This window comes from Solanum dulcamara, chromosome 4, assembly GCF_947179165.1.
Source record: "Solanum dulcamara chromosome 4, daSolDulc1.2, whole genome shotgun sequence".
NCBI lineage: Eukaryota > Viridiplantae > Streptophyta > Magnoliopsida > Solanales > Solanaceae > Solanum > Solanum dulcamara.
This window is the reverse complement of record NC_077240.1, coordinates 9,332,122-9,353,441: the sequence shown is the minus strand read 5'-3', so window position 1 is coordinate 9,353,441 and position 21,320 is coordinate 9,332,122. Positions and strand designations below refer to the sequence as shown.

Below are 21,320 nucleotides of genomic sequence, written 5' to 3'. Positions count from 1 at the left end.
TTAGAAATTGGTGAAGTTCCACAGAAATTAGGGACGAAATTTGTAACGAAGAAGAAAGACAGCAAGGGATATAATTTGCCTAGTTTTTATAGATAGTCCCGAAGTGGTGCAATTGAAAGGACACAACAGTAAGGAACGCAAGAGTTGAAGCAACATGTTTAAAGATAAAGATAAAATAGGAAGAAAAATCTAAAAGTATGAAAAAAAATATAAAAATAAATTCCTGAATTCTAAGAATGCCACGTAGGTTGGGTGTAGACTTCTCTTTTGTATATATATATATATATATATATATATATATATATAAAAGACTGGAGTATATTATTTAGATAATTTGATATCATCTTTTCTTAACTATTAAGTACTAATTTGTTATAAAAGTTGAATTTAAAAAATATATATGTTAAAGTAAAGGCAATATCTCAGAGGTGAGATTATTGCAATTTGCAAGTCAAGAAGGCAGAACAAACAAACAGAGTCATTACTGATAACACAATAATTACGTACAAAACGTATTTTTTTAATAATATAATTTCTTGTTTTATATGATATCGACCCACCACTACCACGTTTTTTATCCAATTATTTTTTAATTTTTTTTTAATATTCTATAATTTTACTTATCAATAAGGAAGAATCCCAATCAGTAGTCTTCTACCATTATAATCACCTTTTGATCAGATAAGACCACTTGCTTTAGTCCTTTATTCTTTTGGCTCTCTCTCTTTCAGCTTTCAGGTAAGAAAATTATGTTTTCAATTCAAAGTTTTCTGCTTTTTAGTCTTGATGATTTATGGGGTTCTGATCCATGTGATCTCTGATTATTTTCAACTGGGGTTTAGTTTTTTTTGTGTTTATAATGATAACTTTGACTTATTAGTGATGGATTTTGGGTTCTTGGTCTGTGAAATCATTCATGTTTAGAAGAATTGGGAAGATTCTAACCTGGGTTCTTGTTTGATATTGGATCAAAGTTTTGAGCTTTAATTATTCTTAACATCGTTTCACAAAGGCCTATTGTTGTTCTCTTATCCCTTTTTGACATGTTATGGTTTGAAGTTTTGCTTACTTCTTCTTTCATTGATTACTGTTAGTGCAAAATTTCTACTTTTGCATCAGTTTGAGAGAAAAAGGTTATTGGAATGTGATGGAAAGGTTTATATTTGTCATAATTGGACACTGATCCATGGTGTCTGTGATGGGAATTTATGGTTTACATTCTTGCAATAAAATCTTTTCGGTTTTTGGTTTTGTTTGATGCAGGTGTTTAGAAAGTGAATCTATTTTTGATGCTTTGAAAATTTTTCAGTTTCGTCTGACTAGGGAATAGATGGGGTCCGAAGGGCCATCACCTGTGATCGTACATGTGACTGGTTTCAAGAAATTTCATGGAGTTGCTGAAAATCCAACAGAAACCATTGTAAGTAATCTTAAAGATTATATGAAGAAAAGGGGTATGCCCAAAGGGCTGGTCCTTGGGAGTTGCAGCATCCTTGATACTGCAGGCCAGGGAGCTCTAGTTCCCTTGTACCAGACACTGCAAGCTGCTTTAAGCGGTGGTGACTCGGAGTCATCTAATTCCAAGAGAGTTATTTGGGTTAGTTGCTCGCTTGGCTTTCTTTTTTACCTTTCATGCTTTGTTCTGTTGTCCAAATGAGGAAAGGATAGGTTTATATTTATTTTAGTTAGAAAATGGTCACATGAACATTTTTAAACTGTGTAGCTCTGTATCATCTTTGGTGTAAACAGTTAGTGATAGAACAAACAGGCACTATTTATGCAGCTATTCGTTGGTTGTAACTTAGAAAATAGGACCCTATGTAGCTACAACACTTTTGAAGGGGGACTAAATTTTCTGATGTAGTATACCTGTGGATATATATATATATATATAGATATATATAGACTTGCTGTTACCTTTGTCCAAAAAAAAATTTCACATGGCCGGTAATTGTATTGGACCTTAATATGACATAAAAAAGGGCAGCCCGGTGCACTAAAGCTCCCGCTATGCGCAGGGTCCGGGGAAGGGCCCGACCACAAGGGTCTATTGTACCCAGCCTTACCTTGCATTTCCGCCAGAGGCTGTTTCCAGGCTTGAACCCGTGACCTCCTGGTCACATGGCAGCAACTTTACCAGTTACTCCAAGGCTCCCCTTCGACCTTAATATGACATAAAGATGGAAATTTTTCTTTCTGAAATTTGACAGGACCATGCTGTATCATGACACAATAAGTGTTCCTTTTCTCCTATTTATAAAATGTATGACCTTCTTTAATTTGGATGCAGTTGGTTATATCTTGAAAATATCACACTTCTACTTTTGTTATGTTCGATATGGAAGTTTTAAATCATATTTCATTACAAATTGATCCTCTTTGAATGAGCAGGTTACTGCTTTGAATTTGTGGAAGGATCCATTTGCTGACGAAATGGTCATTAAATTAATTTTTAATCCTGAAAACCACTATACTACCGTTTTTCAGAAATTTTGACGCATGATATGATGTGTAGGAGGCACCTTATATATACTCTTGTCTCTCGGGATTATCTGAGATGAAATCCAAATCCTGTTCCGGACCAATCCTGGAAAAGTGTACTTAAATATGCTGCGAGAAACAACAACAACATACCAAGTGAAATCCCACAAGTGGGGTCTGGGGAGGGTAGGGTGTATGCAGACCTTACCACTACCTCATGGAGGTAGAGAGGCTGTTTCTAAAAGACCATCGGCTCAAAAGTTACAGTTCCAAGTTCGAGAGAAAAACAATATATATAGCATAATAAAATAGAAAATATAAATGCAAATTTTTACAAGACAAGAACAATAACGATAGCAAAGTAATGCGATAATCAAAGGCAATAACAACACAACTATAAAGGCACGCCTAGACCTACGACCACCCTAAACCGACACACGGCAAGACACCATTCTATCCCTACTAGTCTTCGGTGATATGTGGCAGCGTCATATCTTGTCTAATCACCTCTCTCCAATACTTTTTCAGCCTATCCCTACCCCTCCGCATAGCCCCCAAATCCAACCGCTCGCACCTCCTAACTGGGGAGTCGACACACCTCCTCTGCACATACCCAAACCATCTCAGTCTCGCTTCTTTCATCTTGTCTGCCACAGATGTCACTCCCACCTTCTCCCGAATAACCTCATTCCTGATCTTAGTCCACACATCCATCTCAGCATCCGCATCTCCGCAGCATGCATCTTCTGAACATGAGAGTTCTTTACTGACCAACACTTCACTCCATATAACAACGCTGGTCTAACCACCATTCTATAGAAGTACTCACAAATTTACCTTAACAAAATGGGTTTGCTTCATTGACTTAGGATAGTTATTGAATCATTATTAAAATCGAGGTTGTATTTAGGTGTTAAGAGAAGAAAAAGTGGAGGGATAAAGGTAGAAAATGAGGAAAAAGGGGAGGGATAAAGCTAAACAAAGAGAGAGTTGTCTATTTGTCTACAACCAAATGACCTATTCTTTCATTATGCTTTTATCTTTTATACTTTTGAGGGGAAATGTTGTCCATTTTTTGTTGAAATTGCCGAGTGTCACACATTTGTGTATAGAGATTACCACTAAACCTTTTAATTCCTCTGAGATCTAGAATACAGAGCACAGAACATAGTTGCGTGGAGTACCACTCCATGATGACATGAGGAGGAAATGGAGTTTATGGTGTTCAAGTTGCCAGAGAATATTGTGGTTATGCTCTAGTGTCTTTGTTGCAAGTTCTCTGGCATAGTCAAATTATGTATTGAGTATTTTGATGCCCAATGTTCGTACTTCATATACCAAGGTAAATTTAATTCTTGGTAAGTTTTATCCAGGTGCACTTTGGAGTTAATAGTGGTGCTACAATGTTTGCCATAGAGAAACAAGCTGTCAATGAAGCTACTTTCCGTTGTCCAGATGAGATGGGATGGAAGCCTCAGGTTAGTTAAAAGACCTTCCAGTTTTTATTTGTCCTGTTTCGGATTGTTCAGTTCATCAACTGAAGTCAAGATTTTTATCCTGTTACTTGCAGAAAGTCCCTATTGTTCCTGCAGATGGGGCAATTTCGCGAAAACGAGAGGTATTATGATCTTGCATCCATCTCTCATGATTTCTGTAGAATGGTTATTAAAATTTAATGCTTATCTTGTTGCCCAACTTTGAAGCCAACCAAATATGGTTGATACTTATATGACACTTTTATGTGTTAGTTCATACTTCATTGAATTTTATACTCCATCTTTTTAAAGTTCAAGTGAGTTTGCTTTAACACTTCATTGAATTTTAGACTCCATCTTTTTAAAGATAAAATTAATGCACTTCCTCTTTTCTCTCTAGTTTTGAAGGGGTACCAACACTTCCCGTTTTGCTTCCTACTAGGGAATGACCCTTATAAATTATGATCTAAACAATTAGTTAGTTTAGAAGATAAAAGTGCTTAGGTATAACTAACTGTAGAAAGATAAAGACATTTCTGGGCATCCTATGCTGGAAATAGACGCGGAGCACTGGGCTGAGGAAATAACTTGTATAGGCAAAGTCATAAGCTTTTTGGAAGCTCAAGATTATTGGTTCACCATCCATGCTTATGCATGCTAAACCTTGAGTTGGATGCTTAATATTCCAGCCTCAAAAGTTCTCTTTCCTTTTCTGGTCATGTTCTGCATAAAATGCACCAGGACCGGATGGAAAGATAGGGACCTAGTCGTTCTTTCTCTTCCCAGGAATTACGAATTTGATAAAAAACTTGTCTTCTTTATCTGAGTTTCATTTTGTATATTGATAGATAGATAATATCATGAACCGCTCTTTCCACTCCTACTAACACAAGCAAAGAAGCTCCAAATACCAAGTGAAGAAAAAGAAAATCTTCTAGAAAGCGAACCTTTAGTTTCTACTCTTCATTTATTCTGAAACTAAAAATAGAACAAAGAGAAGAAGCAAAATATATTCTATGGACCCCTTCCCTAAGATTACTTTGTATATAGGTAGCAACTGTTCATAGATTACCCAATCGCAGAAGGCCCAATAACTGATTTTGGTATGCTTGAGATTACCATAAAACCTTCTCCCTTTTGGAAACTGGCTAATCAAAAGGGGACACTTTTCCATTTTACTTTTTAAAAATATTCGTTTCTTGCCTTATTATTATTATGAGACTACAATATTTATGGATAGTGCTAGGCATTGGTAATATATTTCTTTCTGTAGGAAATATTGATATTTCCATGGTAGGTAGGGTAGTTACATTATGAAAGAGAGATAGGTATTTAATACAGGTGATAAACAAGGTTCTGGATCTGCCTTAAGTCTCAAATAAGGCACAGCCTAGGGACTTTACTATATGAATGAGATGTCATCCTAGTTACAGGGCAAGCAATATCGCAAGTTCCTAATATGAGGCGATGCTATGCAGATGAAATTCATGATGATTGATAATATTAAAAGGGACAAGATAGAAAATTAGTAGAATGCATATCATCTCAAAGCACTGCATTCTCTAGGACTGCATGTGAACTTAGCTCAGTACAGAAAAACGTGGAAGTGAAGTATCTATGTGATGATGTCAACTAGTTAGAATTAAGGGTTAGGCGTTACTAACACACTAACAGTAGGTCCAGTGTTTTTTCGGAGTTCTTTTTAGCTTGATTAGTGATTTTATGTTATTACAGGGATAAGTGTGAAATTTGAAGAACCCCTAGCTTTAGAGAACCTCTAATTTGTCTTTTTATTAAGTATTATATTATAGATTGAACAAACTTGGAATTGAGGAGTAGATGTTATTGCTGTTGTGTCAGTTTCCTCTCCCTCCCTCGAAAAGTTTGGTAGCCTTTTTTTAAGACAGTAATGTTTCTTCTCTTAAAAAGGCAAGACAACAAAATGAGGAAGAGAACTCTTTGTAGGCTTCCTGGATAGAAAACGGATCCTACTGGGAACGCTAGAGTTGGTTCTAGAAAAGAATGGATCCTCCTGGAGACATTAGAGTTGGTTCTATAAACAAAGGGGTACCCATGGAGACGTTATAGTTGGTTCTATAAAACAAGGGAACATTAGAGTCGGTTCTATAAAAACACCGGATTGTCCTGGAGACATTAGAGTTGATTCTATATAAAAAGGGATCTTCTTGGGAACATTAGAGTCGGTTCTATTAAAAAAGGGACCCTCCTGGGGGACATTAGAGTTAAAAAAAAAAAAGTGATCTTCCTGGGAACATTGGAGTCGGTTCTATAAAAGATGGATCCTCCTGGGAACATTGGAGTCGGTTCTATAAAAGATGGATCCTCCTGGGAACATTGGAGTTGGTTCTATAAAGTATTTGTTTCCTTATAGGAGCAGGATGAGCCCAATTCTCTGTTTAGTTCCCTGTGTTGAATCAAAATGCTTTAATTCCTTTGTCTTATCTTTACGAGCCTGAGCATTTCCTTGCGAGGGTTATTGATTCTTCATTTCATGATATACAATCTCAATCCAATTTCTTCTCTTAAAATTCCGAGCTCGTGAACTTTTAAAATATTTTTATTCATTTATTTTTACCAAAAAGATATTCTAGTTTCGAGGGATTATGACATTGTGAATTGTTACCAAGACCAACAAACGTGGCTTCAATAAATTATTTCACTTTTGCTCACATGTTTCGTTCTATCTAAGCGAGAATCTGTGTGTGTGACTTCCTTAAGGAGGGAGGAGTTGATTGAATAATGAAGTGGTTTAATGCTTGATGGGAATATATTTTCTATCTTGAATAGTTGGAGTTTCCATCCAAGCTAACGCTATTTTCTCCATCTTATATGTAAGTGACCCTTGATATTTTTTCATTTCCATACTTTAATTTGGTTTCAGTGATCCCTGCATAATCAGTTCTTTCAATTTTCCCAATCTGCCTAAGATCGGATGCCTAGGTTTCTCCACTTCTTCTTTGTTTTGTTTTTGATAAATAAGGTTTATGCTTAATCTTGGACCATGTGGTAGTATCCCTGTTCAAAGATGTCAGACGAACAGTAGTTTTAGAAATGGGGAAAAAGAAGAGCACACTATGGAAATTCTCTACTGTAGGAAGATCTCACCGATTCCTCTGAACATCTAGTTTCCGGAGTGGGGAGTTTTTACTAGCATCTTATCTTTATGCAGATTGCACTGATTTCTGGAAATAGATGCTTCCTGTAACTTTTGATCCAGGAACAATTCATTTTTCTTTGTCTTTGCACCTATTGGTATCTTTACCACTTCTCTTATACTGTGTTTGTTCTCTCTATAGACTTCTCTTCCCGTGGAGGAAATGACCAAGGTATTGGCAAAGATGGGATATGAAGTAATGACATCTGATGATGCAGGCCGGTTTGTATGCAATTATGTATACTACCATTCCTTGCGTTTTGCAGAGCAGAATGGCATCCGATCATTATTTGTACATGTGCCCCTCTTCCTAACCATAGATGAGGAGACACAAATGCAATTTGCTGCTTCTTTGCTGGAGCTGCTGGCCTCTTTATACTAGTCTTCATTTGTGTCCGGAAGTGTATTTGCCTTGTTATTTTATGCTGTGTATGCAGAAGAAGGTTGATCTGGATATAAATATAATGCTTTAATAAACAGTGAACTTTTAGTGAATGGCAAATGCATATGGTGTGTACAAGTATCTTCGTCAACATTCTTTGGGTGGCTAATCTCGTTGTTTTGGAGATGCTTCATGCTAATGTGCGAGCAAAGTTGCAGGTTTCTGTATCTCCTTTCCAAAGTAGTGGACATGATAGGACGTTCTTGCATTACTGTCTTTGGCTGATCACAGTAACTAAGTTGGGTACAAAATTACACCCAATGACCTTAGCTTGAAAATGGGTGGTTTCGATCTTTTGACCCCGCCTGCTCCATGGATGAACCTTCAAGGTCAAAATTTGTTAAACTTGAAGTGTTTGCCAGCGTAGTCAAAGTTCTAGTACTGGTGTAGTTGATTTGGTGTAGGATACCCCCGTGCACCGGCCACTACTTTATTTAGCACGCCCCTACTAGTACATTTAACTTGTGTTTGAGAAGTTGAAAAGGGATGAATTGTAGCTGCAACCCCACCTCACAGCCGCCTTCCTCCATTTGCTATGTTGGGACCTCACATTTTTCCATTTATAGACCATATATAGTGCACTGCCACCTTTATTCCCACATTAATTATTTCATACTACTATAATTATTGGACCTTCTTTAATTCAATTTCATTCTAGCCCTTCCATTTGCCCTCCTCTCTAATAAAATATTTAAACAAAGATTAAACAATTCCAAGAAAGTAAAAATTATCATGGAGGGTGGAGGTTCTCAAACATATGTAAGCCAATCGTTTAACATCATTACACTACATGCACCGAAAGGATGTGGGTTATATGGTGAGATACATAAAATTTCCTTCGCCTTAAAATAAAAATCGTGATTTCAAACTTTAGAAATTTAGAATCACTAGTATTTGCCTGCATGTTACTAAAGGAAAAGTTGTTGTGCGTCTTTCTACTTGTAGGGACATCTCGAGTTAACCTACAAAAACCTACGTGCTGTTATTCCTGCTGTATTAAGATTAGTAAACCAGAAACTATAAAGATGAAAATAAAAAAATAGTATCCGAGTCCACAGAATTCACTGTGTGTCCTTAAGGAATTTAATCCCCTCACTATACCCGAGGTTATGGATTATTTCCTCCCAAGATAAAATGGATAAACTATTAAAGAAGTAGCGGTAACTTAAACTTCAATAATTTCGGCGAACTCAAAAGTCAGCAGCAAAATCACGCAAAGACTCAACTTTATTTGTAAGAAAATATATGCAGAAGAGGGAGAAATTCAATATATAAAAATGAGAGGAAAATCCTCTATTTATAGACAACAAAGGTAGTGTGAACAAGTGCTTATTGTAGCTTATCGGAAAAGTCACAACCCTTCATAAAAGTCACAACCTTTCGGAATGGTCACAACACTTTAAAAAGTCACAACCTTTCATTTCTCATTACACCTTTAAAACCCAACACGTGCACAATTAACCTACTTCCTACTGTAACTACTACTAAATTTAGAAAATTCAAAAGGTAAAAGAGATTGCCAAACCTATTTTGTAGAACCTGTGATAACTTATATACACTAATTGCAAAGAATTTTTACACTATCAATGTAATTTATCATGATATATAGACTATAGTAGGTAACCTGCGTTATTTTCAGCTTAGTAATGTTACTTTTGCCCTATGTGACGATAATATTATGAGCTTAGTTTTTTACCGCTTTACGAGCTTGTGAAAGTACCATAGATTAGTAGTACATTCATTGAGACACTAGCTATGAGATGTAAGAATTCAGACAGTCACTCTGAATTCTATTAAGAAAATTAGTTTCCCATCTTTCAGTTATTGATCACTTGCTTTTTTTGTTGAACTCGTTAATTACACTTATAAATCTTGTTGGGCATGTGGTAATTGACATGTGTATAGTTAATAAGCTACTTATTAAATGGTTAAAAGTGACAAACTTCTTGATTCCTTTCTACTCAAATCTCGTAGACATCCAAACATATTCTGAGCTTTGGTCTTTTATCATCACCAATGACCAAACTAAGTTCACATGTTCGAGCTGGGAAGCAGCCACTAATATATGACGACATTGAAAAGTTACTTGCATTGTCAGTGTAAAAGGGGCAGCCCGGTGCACTAAACTTCTGCTATGCGCAGGATCCGGCGAAGGCCCGATCACAAGGGTCTATTGTACGCAGCCTTACCTTACATTTCTGGCAGAGACTGTTTTCAAGATTTGAACCCGTAATCTCCTGATCACATGGCACCAATTTTACCAGTTACTCCAAGGCTCCCCTTCTAGCATTGTCAGTGTATGTAAGTTAAATCTAAAGGAAAGAAGAAGATATTCTAAAATTTGTTTATCATTAACAAAGGGATGCATGCTTACACTTAAGTTTTTAGTCCCCTCTGCAACAATATTAGTAGAACTAAAACTTTAATATATACTACTAATTACTCCATCTTTTCTATGCAGACCATAATACATCTTCTACAACTTTCTGTTCTTAGCAAATCATCTATCAGCACTGATCAACATCATTACTTGGCAATGACTGAGGTGTGCCTTCCAACAAGCAAAAAACTGGTGGAATTGTAAGAGTCCTTAGAGCTCCATAAGCATTCCAACAAAATGGTTCCAAGATTTTTTGCCCTTGAGCAGGATATAACTCCACATCCAAAAAAGTCAAATTTGTACAAGGGATACTGTTACTACAAGCCAAATGCATTGGTGGACTTCTCACATCATAAGTCCCCTTTATGTTTGAATAAATCACATCAGAAATGTACACTGCTGAAGTCTGATTTGCACAACTCCTTGTGTTGCAGTAATATTGATCTAAAATTATCGGATTTCGGACACTTTCCATTCTAATGTTGTTGAAATTAATGTTGGATACTGCCCCAAATCCTCCTTGCCATGTCTTGATTCTAACACCATTGTCTGAATACTTAATAGTTGAATCTTCAACTGTAATGTTGGATACACATGCCCGGGAATTGCGAATGCCTAGACTGCCAATGCTGAAAATTATGCAAAGACAGTCTTTATATTCAAGATTTGGGAAAAGGAAAAGAGGAAAAGACAGAGTAGACATCTTGTGATGGCTTAAAAGTGATGTCCTTTTTTTTTTTTTTGTATAGTGGTAGGGCATACATCTTTCACTCTCTCTGGCAGTTTTGTTAGTTAGTGTGCCATTTTTTTAAGGTTATATTTGTGGTGCAAAATTGCTTTGTTACTTTTTTGACATAAAAAGATAGTGTGATATTCAGTGTTGCAGCATTTGAATATTACTACCTTATTCCATGACTTGGACCACAGGTCATGTTCCTTATATCAACATTGTAACAACCAGCTCCAATTGAAATACAGTCATCACCTACAACATAAATTGGTACTGCTCAGAAAGAGAATACGCGAAGAACCCTTTATCACTTACTTTCCAAGAATTTAAGATTTTACCATTGGAGATTATTGAATTTCTTATTGTGACATCATTGGAATTCTCTATGTGAATTCCATCAGTATTGGGGCTCTGAGGTGGTGCTTTTATGTAAAGTGAGTCAACGTGGACATTGCGGCAACTGTCAAATCTGAAATGGAACAGTGGGCTGTTCTTGATTTTAAGCCCTTGTACTGTCAAATTTGAGCTCATGAAGAACCTTATAGCCTGTAAAATTAAACATTACTTTAGATTTTGATGTAGTTTTTTGGTCTAAAGAAATAAAACAATGTATTTTTGAACTTACCACAGGACTGTCACAAGGACCGGGTAGAGTTGTTCCATTTATTCCCTGTTGCATTGATGTTCTTACATTATAAACAAAACCCAAAGATCCTAAAATCAAATTTGTAAAATAAAAAAAGGCAATTCGGTGCACTAAAGCTTCCACTTGTGTTCATAGTGTCTGGTTAAGGGCCGGAACACAAGGGTCTATTGTATGTAACCTTACCCTGCATTTCTGCAAGAGGATGTTTTCACCGATGTAACCCATGACCTCCTGATCATATGACAATAACTTTACCAGTGGATGAAGAAAATTACTTTATGTGGTTTGCAAGGAAGATTCCACCATTTTTCTCCTCTACCATCTATTAGTCCACCACCTTGCATTGACATCCCATCAATTCTGTAAAAGACTAGCCATTGTTTCTTACTGACACTTTTTGGCCATGAATCAGGTCCATCTGGTGGCATAATGGTTCCTTCAACCTGCACCATCAAGCCTAATGAGTCACTTCACCAAATTATCCAACAACGTTTCAAGTACACGAAAAAATTAATATAGTTTGTGACATTACCTTAAAAATTAGTCCACTTTTGCAAGGACCTGTGAAGATTGTGGATTGGATCATGAAGGAATACTGTTTTGGAACTAGTAGAACAGCTGAATCAACTTGACGAGCAGCATCCCAAACCATTTTAAACGCTTGTGTATCATCGGTCACACCATCACCAACAGCCCCATAAGACAACACATTGAAAATAGCTGCTTCAGAATCATTTGATGAATTCTTCACATTGTCAATTCTTGGAGCACCCTCAGGTTCAGGGGAAGGGGCAGGGGCAGGGGAAGGTGACATTGATATTTGTGACAATGCACGAAAACGCGACACTTTGCGGTAATCATAAAACCTACCATGAACTGAAGAAACATAGGAAAGCAAGAAAACAGAAAAAACCAAGAAGCAAAATCTAGTGAATTCCATAATCTGTGTCCAGCTAGTGTAGCTTGTTAACTGAAAGAGAGTATTTATAGAACTAAAAAAAAGGAAGTGAAGTAACACAATTTGGCTACTTGTTTATTAGACCCCTGACCAATGCTATAGAAGAATAAAATGTCAATTTCACTAGACTAAAAAGATCATGCTTTTTTTTGTCATTATCAGTAGGTTTTTCAGAAGTTAGAAGGATATAAGGCAAGGTACCCACGTTCTTGGTAGTCAAAAAATACAACAAAAATGAAGTTGTTTATGTGACCACCACCTAACCAAAAAAAGCACTTGTAAACAAGTTGAAAGACTATGCAAGTAGTTCAGTTATGTTACTTACAAATTCTCAAAGTGAAATATTCCCTTTTATACTAAGTGATTCTTAGTGGAAGAATGGTTCTTTTGCATGGTCGGCATTAATTTAATCATATCAAAACCGACCTATTCCATTTGCAGAATGGTTTTTCTGGTTGAGGATAATTGGAAGGTGTCCTTCAACCAAAAGAGTCTAACTTTTATATGCAGACCGTGTAAAAGAATTTTACATTATCAAATCAATTATAAGATAACTAGTAAATGCACATAGAAAGATGGATTACTAAAATCTTTTTTTTTTTTTATGATTGTCAGTGTATATAAGTTAAATCCGAAAATGAAAAAATAAGGAGTACTAGGAGTCGAGTTGGGGTGGGGTGGGTGGGTATGAGATAATTGTTGGGTTTAATTGATAGGTTGAATGGGAAATTGAGGGAAAAAGAAGTGGAGAGAAAATGATATGTTCTCTCTTATTTTATTAAATAAGCTTTGGTCCCACATAGGTGGTGGAAATAAAAAGTCTCCTATTTAAAAAATAGAAGCACTCCTTCATGTTGCTAAAGGGTCAAGAAGAGGGTCTCCCCTCGCGCCGTCGTCGTTGTCGCTCGCTCGGCTCGGCTCGGCTTCGGCTACGGCTACGGCTACGGCTACGGCTACGGCTTCGGCTACGGCTACGGCTACCAATTGATATGATTGATTGATAATCTTTTTGGCCCAAATTTTCTTTAATTTTTTAATTAATTAATATTATTTATTTATTTAATTAATTAAGTGGAAAAAATCCTGACCCGCGACCCGCGATCCATTTCTTCCCGGATTAATTTAAAATTTCCCTCCGTTTTTTCCAACGGATTTTTGAATGGTTGCAACCTTGTCCGAAAAGTTGCAAACCTTCTCAACAGGCAAACCTTTTCCCAACAGGTGCCTTTTCTGAAAAGGTGTAAACAGTCTATATATATATATCTGTAAATCTTCAGAATGTTCCATACGAAATTCTGAATATACAATCTTCTTCTTCTTTCTGCACTTCCTAAACTCGTGTGAAATACAGCCATCAAGTGGTTCGAAGTCATCAAAGATTTGCAGTACTTCTACTTTGGTGAGTAAATCGTTCTATCCTGGGAGGAAACATTCCAATACCTCGGGTACTTTGAGGGGAATAATTTCCTTAAGGACACACTGTGTAGTCAGTGGGCTCGATTTTGTTCTTGCATTAAATTTCCAGATTCTGTTTTTTATTATTTTCAGAAGTTTCTGTTACTGTTTAATATTTTCCAATACAGTTTACTAACAATCTTAAGGAAATTATCGTTATTTTGTTTTCTGATTAAACTGTATTATACTTTTGGAGACTAAAACCTGTGTGGTTTTCTACTCCGTATGAAATAAATATTCTAACTTGAAGAGTATAAAAACTTCGTTGGAATATTAAAGTTCATACTTGTACAACGATTTGAAAAGTATAAAAACTTCATCGTTGTTTTTTGTAAAAGGTCTGATATTCTGAAATATTAAGACAGTTTGTCTATTTTGACAGTGAAAAGAAATGACAAGTGATACTGCTACTACTTCTGCGACTGTTGCTGCAACAAGCCGCACTTCTGTGCCACCGGCAGAAAAACCAGGAAAATTTTCTGGAGCCAATTTCAAAGGATGGCAGCAAAGGGTGTTCTTTTGGCTTACCACTCTTGGTATGCAGAAGTTCACAAATGAAGACCCTCCTGTGCCCGCTGCTGATATGCCGGCCAATGAAAAGTTTATGATTACTGAGGCATGAACACAGGCAGATTTTCTATGCAAGGGTTATATCCTAAGTGCTTTGGATGATGATTTGTATAATGTCTACAGTGCTGTAAAAACTTCTAAAGAATTGTGGGATGCACTTGAGAAGAAGTACAAGACTGAAGACGCATGCTTGAAAAAATTTGTGGTTGCTAAGTTCCTAGACTATAAAATGATAGATAGCAGGACTGTTGGAACCCAGGTTCAAGAACTGCAACTTATTTTTCATGACCTTATTGCTGAAGGCATGGTAGTTAATGAAGCATTTCAAGTGGCTGCGATGATAGAAAAGTTGCCTCCTTCGTGGAGAGATTTCAAAAATTATCTAAAGCACAAGCGCAAGGAAATGAAGTTGGAAGATCTTGTGATTCGTCTCAAGATTGAGGAAGATAACAAAACAGCAGAAAAGAAGTCGCGTGGAAATTCTACAATTATGGGAGCGAACATCGTTGAAGATGCTGCTCCAAAGAATAAGAAAAGGAAGCAACCTTTTGGAAAGAATCAGGAGCAAAACAAGAAAAAATTCAAGGGCAATTGTTATAATTGTGGGAAAGTTGGACACAAAGCTCCAGATTGTCGTCTTCCGAAAAAGGACAAGAGAAAGGGACAAGCCAATATGGTGGAAAATAAAGAAGGTATCGATGATTTGTGTGCAATGCTATCAGAATGCAACCTAGTAGGTAATCCCAAAGAATGGTGGCTTGATTCGGGAGCTACTTCGCATGTGTGTGCAGTCCGAGAAGCCTTCTCTACTTATTCCCCTGCAGCACCTGATGCGACGATCTATATGGGAAATTCTGCAACTGCAAAGATTGAAGGATATGGGAGAGTATTTCTGAAAATGACATCCGGCAAGGTGGTGACGCTGAACAAAGTGTATCATGTTCCAGAAATGCGAAAGAATTTGGTGTCTGCCGGCCTTCTTATCAAGAATGGATTCAAGTGTGTTCTAGTTTCAGACAAAGTAGTTGTCAGTAAGAATGAAATGTATCTAGGAAAAGGCTACCTCACTGAGGGTCTTTTCAAACTAAATGTAATGGTTGTTGATGATAATAAAGTTCAAGCTTCTTCTTACTTACTTGAGTCAAATAATTTATGGCATTCACGTTTAGGACATGTCAATCATAAAACCTTGCGAAAACTGATTAATTTAAATATATTGCCTAACTTTGATTGCAATAAATCAAAATGTCAAGTATGTGTTGAATCTAAGTATGCTAAGCATCCTTATAAATCTATTGAAAGGAATTCTAGTCCCTTAGAATTGATTCACACAGACATTTGTGATATGAAGTCTACACCAACTCGTGGTGGAAAGAAGTATTTTATAACTTTTATTGACGATTGCACTCGATATTGTTATGTATATTTGCTTAATAGTAAGGATGGAGCAATTGATGCATTTAAGCAATACAAGAACGAAGTAGAAAATCAATTGAATAAAAAGATAAAAAAGATTAGAAGTGATAGGGGTGGAGAATACGAATCTCCTTTTGAAAAGATATGTTTAGAATATGGAATTATTCATCAAACTACTGCCCCCTACACACCTCAATCAAATGGAGTTGCGGAAAGGAAAAACCGAACATTAAAAGAAATGATGAATGCTTTATTAATAAGTTCCGATTTACCGCAGAACTTGTGGGGGGAAGCTATCCTTACAGCTAATCGAATACTCAACAGAGTACCCCACAGCAAAACACAAACTATTCCATATGAACTATGGAAAGGAAGAAAACCCAACTTGAAATATTTCAAAGTGTGGGGGTGTTTAGCAAAGGTCCAAGTTCCTTTGCCCAAAAGGGTAAAAATTGGACCAAAGACCGTGGATTGTGTTTTTATTGGCTATGCTACAAACAGCAAAGCTTGTCGATTTTTGGTTCACAGATCGGACAATCCTGAAATTAATGTTAATACGGTAATTGAATCAGATAATGCTGAATTTTTTGAAAATATTTATCCGTATAAAACTAAAAGTGAATCCTCAAGTGAAAGATCTAAACGACCAAGAGAAGTTCAAGAGGGAAGTAAACCAATCGAAGAGGATCCAAGGCGTAGCAAACGTCAAAAGATATCTACTTCCTTTGGACCAGATTTTGTGACATTCTTGCTTGAAAATGAGCCTCAAACATTTAAAGCTGCAATGTCTTCTTCTAATTCAGCATTTTGGAAAGAGGCAATCAATAGTGAGATTCAATCAATTTTGAATAACCATACATGGGAGTTGGTTGATCTTCCTCCAGGAAATAAACCTTTAGGATCAAAATGGATATTTAAAAGGAAAATGAAAGCTGATGGCACTATTGATAAATATAAGGCAAGACTTGTGGTCAAAGGTTATAGACAAAAAGAAGGTCTTGATTACTTTGACACATACTCGCCAGTAACAAGAATAACATCTATTCGGGTGTTAGTGGCACTTGCAGCTGTATATGGTCTTGAAATTCATCAAATGGATGTTAAGACAGCTTTCTTAAATGGAGAATTGGAGGAAGAAATTTATATGGAACAACCTGAGGGTTTCGTAGTTCCAGGTAAAGAAAGGAAAGTGTGCAAACTTGTTAAGTCACTTTATGGACTTAAACAAGCACCTAAACAATGGCATGCAAAATTTGACCAAACAATGTTGGCAAACGGATTTAAGATTAATGAGTGTGACAAATGTGTTTACATTAAAAATACTCCAAATCATGAAGTCATTGTTTGTTTATATGTTGATGACATGTTGATAATGAGTAAAGACATTGCCAATGTAAATGCTACGAAGCGTATGCTTGCTAGCAAATTTGACATGAAAGACTTAGGGGTTGCTGACTTAATCTTAGGAATTAGGATCCATAAAACTCCACAAGGTATAGCATTATCATAGTCACATTATATTGAAAATATACTTGATAAGTTTAAATATTTAAATTTCAATATTGCAAAAACTCCAATTGATGTAAGTTTTGCACTTCAAAAGAATGAAGGTAAAAGTGACTCACAATTGGACTATGCACGAGTTTTGGGAAGTTTGATGTATATTATGAATTGTACACGACCAGATATAGCATGTGGTATTAGCAAGTTGAGTCGATTCACGAATAATCCTAATCAAACTCATTGGATGGCAATGAAACGAGTCTTGGGGTATTTGAAACACACCCAAAACTATGCTTTGTATTATAATAAATATCCCGCAGTAATTGAGGGATATAGCGATGCAAACTGGATCACCGGATCATCTGAAGTTAAATCCACAAGTGGATATGTTTTCACCGTTGGTGGAGGAGCAGTGTCTTGGAAATCATCAAAACAGACATGCATTGCCCGCTCTACAATGGAGTCTGAATTTATAGCTTTAGACAAGGCTGGTGAAGAAGGTGAATGGCTTCGAAATTTTTTGGAAGATATTCCATTTTGGCCCAAACCTTTGGCACCCATATGTATACATTGTGATAGCCAAGCGGCAATAGGAAGGGCAGGAAATGTTATGTATAATGGAAAATCGCGTCACATTCGACGGCGACACAATACTGTTAGACAACTACTCTCTAGTGGTGTTATCACTATTGACTACGTAAAGTCAAGAGATAATATATCGGATCCACTAACAAAAGGCTTATCTAGAGAGGCTGTTGAAAGATCATCGAGGGGAATGGGGTTAAGTCCTAGGACAAGTCAACATGGCGGTAACTCTACCTAGTAGACTGGAGATCCCAAGAACTAGGTTCAAAGAGATCAAACAAAGTTATGATTGACGGTTCAACATTGTCAAATAACTCAACTCATTCTCGTGATAATGACAATGTTCAGAAACAAAGGATAAAACCTTAAGGCTTTTTAATGAGTTAATAAAGCTTTAAAGGTTTTTTAATGATTATCTAAATCTGACGGAAAATGACTAGATAGTGTGTCTATAGGACTACACATTTAGAAATCACCTATGTGAATGTGAAGTATAAGCCGCTTCAAGGGGAATAACAGTAAAGGCCCATTCTCTATGCATTCACGAAACCAGGCGGTGTTCATGGCTGAAACGAACACAACCGTGAGAACCATAGATGGTTGATGATTGATTGTGTGACTTATGTTGTCTAGTTATACAACAACGGTTCAAAGATATCGCATCTACCGATTGATCGAGTATATCCTATATAAGTTCACTATGGAAAGTTCAAAGGGAAACCTACTCATCCAGATGCAATTAATCTTCGCTTGTATATCACACACTTATCCGTGCATTCCTTTATCTTGTAGACATTCCCCATTCATGTGGGGGATTGTTGGGTTTAATTGATAGGTTGAATGGGAAATTGAGGGAAAAAGAAGTGGAGAGAAAATGATATGTTCTCTCTTATTTTATTAAATAAGCTTTGGTCCCACATAGGTGGTGGAAATGAAAAGTCTCCTATTTAAAAAATAGAAGCACTCCTTCATGTTGCTAAAGGGTCAAGAAGAGGGTCTCCCCTCGCGCCGTCGTCGTTGTCGCTCGCTCGGCTCGGCTCGGCTTCGGCTTCGGCTACGGCTACGGCTACGGCTTCGGCTTCGGCTTTGGATTTGGATTTGGTCAATTGATATGATTGATTGATAATCTTTTTGGACCAAATTTTCTTTAATTTTTTAATTAATTAATATTATTTATTTATTTAATTAATTAAGTGGAAAAAATCCTGACCCGCGACCCGTGACCCATTTCTTCCCGGATTAATTTAAAATTTCCCTCCGTTTTTTCCAACGGATTTTTGAATGGTTGCAACCTTGTCCGAAAAGTTGCAAACCTTCTCAACAGGCAAACCTTTTCCCAACAGGTGCCTTTTCTGAAAAGGTGTAAACAGTCTATATATATATCTGTAAATCTTCAGAATGTTCCATACGAAATTCTGAATATACAATCTTCTTCTTCTTTCTGCACTTCCTAAACTCGTGTGAAATACAGCCATCAAGTGGTTCGAAGTCATCAAAGATTTGCAGTACCTCTACTTTGGTGAGTAAATCGTTCTATCCTGGGAGGAAACATTCCAATACCTCGGGTACTTTGAGGGGAATAATTTCCTTAAGGACACACTGTGTAGTCAGTGGGCTCGATTTTGTTCTTGCATTAAATTTCCAGATTCTGTTTTTTATTATTTTCAGAAGTTTCTGTTACTGTTTAATATTTTCCAATACAGTTTACTAACAATAATCATAATAGTGAAAATCAAAAGAACCCCACGTTTTTATCCCATTACGTGCCACTTACTTTGGTCCCAAAATTGGTGAGACTGCCCAATAGGCAATTCTGATGGAACATGTTATTATGGTTAATATGTATGGTTATAAATCTTGTCTCACAGAATGCTTCTTCTAATTTTCAGTTAGGAATAATACTATAGAAATTTAAATCTCAATTTTCAGTGGCCATAATAAAAGGATTGCATTTACATTGGTGGGTAGATTTCAATTTTGTCTGCTTGATTACACTCAACGAAAAATGACTAATCACTAATTAATCTATCAAAATTTTCATAGTGTTATCTTTAGATAATACACCTAATTGATGAACTCTAACTTGCTCCACCATGAGTGAATCTTGTTTTTTTTTACATGTATTAAGAGGCGCATATTAGGGAGGTAGCTTTTATATATAGTTCACATAGAGTGAGAGCATATAAAGATTTAAGGTGTTATAGTAACTATTTGCAAAAGTAACCACCAACTCAAGCTATGTGGTCTTTTCTTTGAAAGTGGGACACTGCACCTAAAATATATGTGTTTTAAATTGTGGTTTTGAGAGGATACATGCATCCAATTTAAGGATCGTCCTTAATTTTGGATGAACTCTAAATATTAAAAAAATCTTGTCAGAGAGTATCTTTCCTTTTAACGGATCTTAACTAATGCAAATCTAAATTAATCGATACACCAATACAAAGAGGTCATTCGCTCAAAATTAAAAACCACTCCGTGCAAAAACTAAAGTGATTGAGAGATCACAATTCGAATGGCAACGACACGGGTTCGAATCCCGTTATTTCTTGGTCGCTACACGTAGTTAGACCATTCCAACTCCTTGTTAATTTTGCTACAAAATAAATTAATCCCTCAAATTGTGATTTTACATTTTAGACGACTATCATAATTTCCGAGAAATTAAGTTTTCACCTAGTTAAAAACTTCAGTCAAGAAAATGGGATCTTAAAAAAAATCACCCACATAACCGTAGCAGTTTGCAGTCGTCATGCACATCAACTATCCAATCAAACACGAACGCCTGATCGAGTAAATTCCTCCTTTTGCTCTTCAGCCTATGGGGAATTAGCAGTGTTTTTAGTTGTTTATTCCTTTGAAAGGGCAGGTTCTTAATTACTATTTCTTTATTTATTGATTTTTTCTCACTCGGTAAGAACCTAAAAAAATGGTTTATGAAAAAACTTTTTTAGGTCTTGCTCTACTAAAGTAGTCAGCCTAACCTTCGGTTCCCGCAACCAAGTTTTTCTTTCTCACCCCTTATGTACTTTTTTTTACTTCATCCATACTTTTTCACTTTTTCTGAAGTCTATCCACTACATTCCGTCCGACTTGCATGTGTCAAGCATGCCACCAACGTATAGTGTATAATAAATGTATAGTTAGTCTATAATATATATTGCTGATTGCATACTAACTAAAATTTGTGTGTGGGTGGTTGGGAGGGGGGGAATTGGAAATCCCAAAGAAAATCTTTAGTTCTGTTGATTCTCTTAGGACCAAGAATTCGGGCGTCTAACAAAATATAGTTCCACTAGGAGTAGATAGAAACAAAAACCCATATAGGACCACTCTTTTGCTTCATATTTAATTCCCATTATGTAAAATTGTATTTAGAAAGTCAAAAGAAAGCATAGTTGAATGCTTACAATGAAACAAATATATTACGGAGAGCATGCGTTGATACATATTGTTTTGGAATTTTGTGCTGACATTACCTTATACTTATGCATACTTTAGATT

The 21,320-nt window shown here is 36.4% G+C and overlaps 2 protein-coding genes across 3 annotated transcripts; one reads left to right on the top strand and one right to left on the bottom strand.

The window, feature by feature from the left end:
• Positions 1–407: 407 nt before the first annotated feature.
• Positions 408–7,651, top strand: LOC129886056 (uncharacterized). 2 transcript variants are annotated; one of them, XM_055960577.1, is made up of 5 exons: positions 408–738; positions 1,310–1,597; positions 3,855–3,959; positions 4,052–4,099; positions 7,274–7,651. In XM_055960577.1, the coding sequence occupies exons 2-5, from the start codon at positions 1,331–1,333 to the stop codon at positions 7,511–7,513; spliced, it is 660 nt and encodes a 219-aa protein (XP_055816552.1). In that variant the 5' UTR covers positions 408–738; positions 1,310–1,330; the 3' UTR covers positions 7,514–7,651. The 2 variants fall into 2 exon arrangements, with proteins under 2 accessions (XP_055816552.1, XP_055816551.1); XM_055960576.1 differs by having other exon boundaries at positions 626–738; positions 1,264–1,597.
• A 1,777-nt stretch (positions 7,652–9,428) lies between these two features.
• On the bottom strand, positions 9,429–12,587 carry LOC129884630 (polygalacturonase At1g48100-like). The gene is made up of 6 exons (XM_055958910.1): positions 11,862–12,587; positions 11,605–11,772; positions 11,309–11,353; positions 11,022–11,229; positions 10,857–10,938; positions 9,429–10,582 (listed from the first exon to the last, which is right to left on the bottom strand). Exons 1-6 carry the CDS (start codon positions 12,267–12,269, stop codon positions 10,081–10,083), a joined length of 1,413 nt encoding a protein of 470 aa, XP_055814885.1. The 5' UTR covers positions 12,270–12,587; the 3' UTR covers positions 9,429–10,080.
• Between the last annotated feature and the right edge of the window lie 8,733 nt (positions 12,588–21,320).

Coding starts and splice junctions, on each gene's coding strand:
- LOC129884630 (XM_055958910.1), bottom strand. CDS start 12,269: ATGGAATTCACTAGATTTTGCTTCTTGGTTTTTTCTGTTTTCTTGCTT. Junction 11,354..11,604: donor TTCCTTGCAAACCACATAAA/GTAATTTTCTTC, acceptor TCAATGCAACAG/GGAATAAATGGAACAACTCT. Junction 10,939..11,021: donor AAATTCAATAATCTCCAATG/GTAAAATCTTAA, acceptor TTTATGTTGTAG/GTGATGACTGTATTTCAATT.
- LOC129886056 (XM_055960577.1), top strand. CDS start 1,331: ATGGGGTCCGAAGGGCCATCACCTGTGATCGTACATGTGACTGGTTTC. Junction 3,960..4,051: donor AGATGGGATGGAAGCCTCAG/GTTAGTTAAAAG, acceptor TGTTACTTGCAG/AAAGTCCCTATTGTTCCTGC. Junction 4,100..7,273: donor CAATTTCGCGAAAACGAGAG/GTATTATGATCT, acceptor TTCTCTCTATAG/ACTTCTCTTCCCGTGGAGGA.